General features: G+C 39.3%; 1 protein-coding gene across 3 annotated transcripts in view; it reads right to left on the reverse strand.

Annotated features, from left to right (window-relative positions):
• Window positions 1–4,426, reverse strand: part of PHACTR2 (phosphatase and actin regulator 2) — a 64,709-nt gene extending 60,283 nt beyond the window's left edge. For 2 of the 3 annotated variants that reach the window (XM_058170371.1, XM_058170363.1), the window contains exon 1: window positions 4,046–4,426. In XM_058170371.1, coding sequence (XP_058026354.1) covers window positions 4,046–4,088 — 43 coding nt within the window. In that variant the 5' untranslated portion in view covers window positions 4,089–4,426. The remainder of the gene's footprint in view (window positions 1–4,045) is intronic. The other variant, XM_058170378.1, reaches the window with a different exon arrangement.
• Window positions 4,427–6,574: the final 2,148 nt, after the last annotated feature.

The following is a 6,574-nucleotide window of genomic DNA, read 5'->3' on the forward strand; positions in this document are numbered from 1 at the left end:
CAGAGCAAAGATTTCTCTCTTTTTTAATTGATCACGCCTGAAGCCGAATTTGGCTAGCGATTTGAAGAGCCTGCAGCTGGCTTGTGGAGTCAACCATTGGAGCGCGATTCTTCAACTCGCAAGTATACTTCCCATATTTCCGATGGTCTTAGGCGACCCCTGGCAAATCGTCATTCGACCCCCAATGGGGTCCCGACCCACAGGTTGAGAACCGCTGTCCTAAAAGCATGCGAACTATCCAGCGATCAATGGAAAAGTAACCATGCAGAGAAATAAACAACTAAAACGGTAAATTGTAGGACCGCAATATCTTACTGTATATTGTTGCCTTGGTGAAACTTAAATTCACTTTTTAAAAATATGTTCTTTAAAGCAGGGGTCTCCAGCCTTGGCAACTTTAAGCCTGACGGACTTCAACTCCCAGAATTCCCCAGCCAGCAAAGCAAAGCTGGCTGGGGAACTCTGGGAGTTGAAGTCCACCAGGCTTAAAGTTGCCAAGGTTGGAGAGCCCTGCTTTAAAGTAGCTCCTAATCAATCATAATTTTTTTGAAGTGTGCTACTGAATATATAACCACTAATAAAATTTTGTTAGTAAAACAGTTCTAAACCTGTATGACTGATTATTCTTGTGACTCTCCTTCCAAACACAGAGATTTTTTATAAAAGGATTGTGCTGTAATTACTGACATCTATAGAAAAAGAACAGACACTAAGCAAATTGTGGATCTCTTCATACAGCAGAAACTGCTTGGCTGTTTTCAAATATCTGAATGCTTTCTTTATAGGTTTAATAATGCATACTAAGCACAGATCTCTAAGTAACAAATAAAGGTTTTCTTCAGCCATTTTGACTCTAGCAATTCTCAGAAATATTAATAATGTTTGACTAAATGGACTATCACATTAAAATTAGGTTTTTGGAACATCCTCCTATCGAGCTGTAGGAAGTTAGCACCCACCCCTCTCTTAAAAGAATGAAATATTCTAGGAAATATTAAAAGGCAGAATATTTCCTCTAAAAGACAAATAGAAATTTTAAGACAGAAACTTAGCCCCAGCTCCCTGCCCCCAGCAGATACTTTGGTTATTTATAAGACAAAAGGCTGGGCCAGCTTATCTACAACACAAAAGACATGATAGGATTAGCCCTCACTCAAGATCCAAACCAGAACAAAGCCATTAAGCCATAAAAGGAATTGTCCAAAGCCCCTCCATTACATCATCACCCAGCAAGATTCAACCAGGCCTGGGACACAGACAGCCTACAAAGTTAGCTAAGATCCTCGCCCTCTGGAAATCTGACAGCCAATGGGATACATTTCTTGTGCAGGAACAGGAAACTCTAAGGCAGGGTCTAAGAGAATATATAAATATATCCCTCTCTTCACTCCATGTGCTCTTTTTTGCCCAGGACCCAAAAGCCCCATGTGGTCCTGTCCACCATTAAACCATCTTTTCAAGAAGTCTCCATGTTTCCAGAGTTTTTCTTCCCATTTGGAACTGAACCCAGATGGACATTTCTTCCAACAAAGCATTATACATGAACAACTAACAGATCCTGGTTTGTTGTAAATGTATTTGTTAGCATATGTTCTGCCTTTTTGTCCAGAAGATCAAGGTAGTTAAAAGGTTACCCTTTCTTCCATATTCACCACATTAACAGCTTTGTGAAGTAAGCTGAACTGAGAGACAGTGCCTGGCTGAACATCATCCTATAAGCTTCTGAAACTGAGGGTGGAATTGAACCAGGATCCAATAATACATTAGCAATTGCACAACACCCACTGCTGCCAGAATGGCCAAGTAACCGTTCATCCAGGCTGGAGAAAGCAAATCCAGTACTTCACATACTCAAAAATTTACTTTAAAAGAAAATGAGTTAATTCAAGAAGATCTACCTTGCGCTTTATGCGTCTTAACATTCAACACTTAACATTATTTCTTGAAAGCATTTTTAACATCTTTAAATTGTTAAAGGAGGGACTATCATAGGAAAGGGTGGGTTAATCTATTCTCCAAAGTATCTGAGGGTAAGACAAGAAGTAATGGATGGAAACCTATCAAGTAGAGCTCCAACCTAGAACTAAGGAGAAATTTCCTGAGAGTGAGAACAATTAGTCAGTGGAACAGCTTGCCTTCAGAAATTGTGAGGGCTCCATCACTGGAGATTTTTAAAGAAAAGATTGGAGAGTCATTTTGTCGAATGGTAGAGTCTCCTGCTTGAGCAGGGGAGTTGAATTAGAAGACCTCCAACTTTTGTTATTCTGCATTACTTGCATATCATACAAATCTTTACTAACATGGATAAGCTAGATTACTGGTTTACACGATTCCAGGAAGGCAGCAGAATACTAATTTTGAGTTGAAACTGGCCATCAAGCAAATGGAAGTTTAACAAATTCCATGTGTTATACAAAAACACCATACCACAATATCACCACTAACAGAAAACATGTTTGCTTTATACTTTCTTAGCACCTAAGTACATAACAGACAGATGTTCCTTTTGAAGTTTTCAACTGCCATTGGGCAATTCTTATAAATGGCAGCTACTTGTTCCCTAAAGCTTTCCAGGTGGGTACTTTTGTCAAAGATTTACTATGCAGCTCAAGAAATTTACTGCTCTAAGGAGAACAATTAAGATTTACACTAGCTGATCTTAACACCTTGCTGAACCAGTGAAGTTGAAGAGGAACAGGAAGGAATGAGTTATATTTCCTATTCTACTGCATCTGTTAAATATCTGAAATACACTCAACAGGAATAATTTGTGAAATAACTGTAAAGCCCTAATACCCTAAGCTGCTAAACCCTTATTCTATGAATATAACAAAGACCTACCAATGTTTACATTTTAAGTGTCTTTTGAAGGAAAAAACATCCCCTAATTGTAAAGTATTTAACTGTTCTGACTCATAATTACTAGGAGTATCACTGCATCTGTATTCTACAAAAAATTAAGACATGAATTAATAAATGGCGCACAGCAAAACAACATGCTTTTTCTTAAATAATGTTCTGTATAATGTGAATTGTTTTATACACTTTCATAGATTCATTTACACTATGGATACTTTTCTGAACAGAGCAAACATTTAGGTTGTCTGATGGAACATATGTCTTTAAGCTGAGATTTCAAAATATGCTATATTAATCAGTAATTGAAATCATACTATTGAGTAAAATGTTCCAAAAATGGTAACATGTTTTATATAGTATTTAAGGAACTCTTAGCATATATCTTACATAAAGATTCTACACAGTTCTCTAGCTTTTATAATTTTCATTTTAGAAGATCCAAAAAGTGTTATATTAAAATATTTTATGCATTGCCACTGTGGTATGTTATCTATCTCATTAACAATCCATTTATTTTTATAAAACACACTAAGAAGAAAACAACAGTTGAACAATTAAAGTACACCTAAATATTTACGTGGCTCAAAAGTAAAGACGAATGTGTACAAGAGGATTAGAACTAACTAAACTTACACAAACAGTACAAATATATGATAGGAAACCACACTCGTAGTAACAAAATAAGAACGTGTAAAAGGAGAAGTTGGGCGTGGACTTAAAAAATTTACGTGCTACAAATCTCGGCGATAAAAATGTTTTGGGTTTGTTTTTTTGCACCTCGCAGTTCCAATTCGAAAAGTACAACCCAGAAAGAGGGCCTTTCTCTAAGAATTAAGTCACACATAAACTTCGGGGGGAGGGGAACACAAACAATCAAAAGTCACTATTTTCGAGGAGAACTTATTGGAAAGGGACATTACAAAAGGGCTGTTTCTTTAAGAGAAACTCCTGCCGAGATCCCAAGAGGCAGATCCCTTTATACGCTGGGATCTTTTGCGAAGAACCCAGCGTATAAGGAGGGTGGTCTGCCTATTAGAGGTTGGCACCTCGACCATGTTGTTTCCATAAACGCCGGATTCTCTTCTAGCCACAAAAGCGCTCGCTCGCTCGCTCTAGCTCCCACTTGGGGGAAGGGAGAATCCGCCAAAAAGATCGCCTTCTTCTCCAGATTTCCAGCTCCACTTACCACTAGCCTCTGCCGAAAGAGTGGAGATTGAAGTCTGGCCCATCTCGCGTCCTGGAGGAGGGCCGGGATCCAGCAATCAGGCGGCTCTCTTGGTCCTCTGATCAGGTTTCCTCTCGCACAGAAACTTCGGAGAACTCATTTCAGCTTCTCCCAGCGCTCGCTCTTAATCTTAGCAGCCTCCTCCGTGCAAATTCTGCCTCCTCTTGCCGAGCTAGTTGTAAATCCTCCTCCTCCCGCTGCTGCTTGCTGCTGCCGCTACCGCCGCCGCAGCCCAACTCAAACTGTTCCTGTTCAGCCAAATGCCTGTCATTCCTCTATGCAGATTACGGGGAGGGGGGGTGGAGCAAAGGTCATGGGGATGGAGTCCCTAATCTGGGGCAGCCACGCCGCGCCGACTGGCGGGAAGCGCCCCCCGCACAGCAGCAATTCGCTGCAATCTGTAACTCCTCGCAACTCCAGCACAAAGGAGGCAACTTTAGGCTAATGCTGGAGAAAATAGAAGGAAAGAGAAGAGGACGACAAGCAGCAAGGTGGATGGACTCAGTTACAACGGTGATGGGTGCACCGTCGGAAGACCTGAAATTCTAGGTTAGGAGTAAGAAAGCATGAAAGTCCCTTGTTCTTTAAAAAGTGATTGCTCCCACTTCCTTTCCTAGGTTCAAAGGGCTGGATAGAAGGGTCTAATCTGTCCGGATCTTGGATCCCTCTTTTTTTTTTTTTGTCACAAACACAAACATAATATATAAGCAAAAGTATGCAACAACTATATTAATTTGATATAAAGAAAGGGAACAATAGGGCAGGAACGGTAGGCACTTTTGTGCTCTTATGCACGCCCCTTACAGACCTCTTAGGAATGGGGTGAGGTTAATAGTAGACAGTTTTTGGTTGAAGTTTTTGGGATTTTGAGAAGAGACCACAGTCAGGTAGTGCGTTCCAAGCGTTAACAATTCTGTTACAGAAGTCATATTTTCTGTAATCAAGATTGAAGCGGTTAACATTAAGTTTGAATCTATTGTTTGTTCTTGTATTATTGCAATTGAAGCTGAAGTAGTCTTTAACAGGAAGGACATTGCAATAGATGATTCTGTGTGTTAAACACAGATCTTGTCGGAGTCGGCGGAGTTCTAAATTTTCTAATCCCAGGATTTCAAGTCTGGTGGTATAAAGTATTTTGTTGTTTTCAGAGGAGCGGAGAACTCTTCTTGTAAAATATTTCTGGGCGCGTTCAATTGTATTAATGTCAGAGATGTGGTATGGGTTCCAGACAGATGAGCTGTATTCAAGAATAGGTCTAGCAAATGTTTTGTATGCTCTGGTTAGTAGTGTAGAGTTTTTGGAAAAGAAGCTGCATAAAATTAGGTTTACAACTCTTAGAGCCTTTTTTGCTATGTAGTTGCAATGGGCTTTGGCACTTAGATCATTTGATATGAAAACTCCAAGGTCTTTAACAGGGTGGGGGTCATCTGTAAGGTAATGTCCATCAAGCTTGTACTTAGTGTTAGGGTTCTTTTTCCCAATATGTAAGACTGAGCATTTGCTGGTTGAGATTTGGAGTTGCCAAGTTTTAGACCAATCGGATACAAAGTCAAGGTCTTTTTGAAGGGTAGAAGTATTGTTGGTGGTGTTAAATAGTTTGACATCATCAGCAAAGAGAACACAATAACTTGAGATAAGGTCACAGAGATCATTTATGTATAGTATGAAGAGCGTTGGTCCAAGAACGCTGCCTTGGGGAACACCACTTTTGACAGGAACAGGATTTGATAGAGCATTGCCAATTTTGACCACTTTTTGTCTGTTTGACAGGAAGGCATTTATCCAATTGTGAAGGGGTCCTGAAATGCCGTAGGATTTTAGTTTTAGGAGAAGTTTATCATGTACTACTGAGTCAAAAGCTTTGCAGAAGTCTTTGTAGATTGCATCTATTGCTTTTTTTTCCTGGTCACTCCCTATTTACTGTTGCAAAGCTCCCCCCCCCAATTTTGTAGGATTTGTTTTTGTTTACTTAAGCTATGTTACAGCCCATTCATAGCCAAAACAACAGCATCATGTTTGACAACATTTCCTGGAAGAGCTAAACATCAGGTTTCCCAAAAAAGTTGGTATTCTACTGTAGGAAGTTGAAATCCACCCCTCTCTTAGAAAACTGAAATAGTTTAAGAAATATTAAAATATTAATAACCAAACTATATAATTATTTACTAGAATTTGAACAACCATTGATCATCAGAACCTTTAATTAACGAATATACTCTGATGCAAAACTCAAATAGCTCTTAAATGCAAAACAGACCACCACCTCAAAAAACTCTGTCCGCAGTGCTAAAACAAAATTTAGCACATCTAGAATTTATTTTAGCACTGCAGAGATCTGAGAAAAGCAAGCAACATCTACAATTAATTTCATAAACTAGCCTCTTGAAATTGGTAACTTCTTTAGAAATCAGTTATTACAAATTGGATTTTCTGTGCTACATCTAGTACAAATAATTTAGGGGTCAAGGTGGCTCAGTGGCTGAAAGACAC

Source organism: Ahaetulla prasina, chromosome 1 (assembly GCF_028640845.1).
Source record: "Ahaetulla prasina isolate Xishuangbanna chromosome 1, ASM2864084v1, whole genome shotgun sequence".
Classification (NCBI taxonomy): Eukaryota; Metazoa; Chordata; class Lepidosauria; order Squamata; family Colubridae; genus Ahaetulla; species Ahaetulla prasina.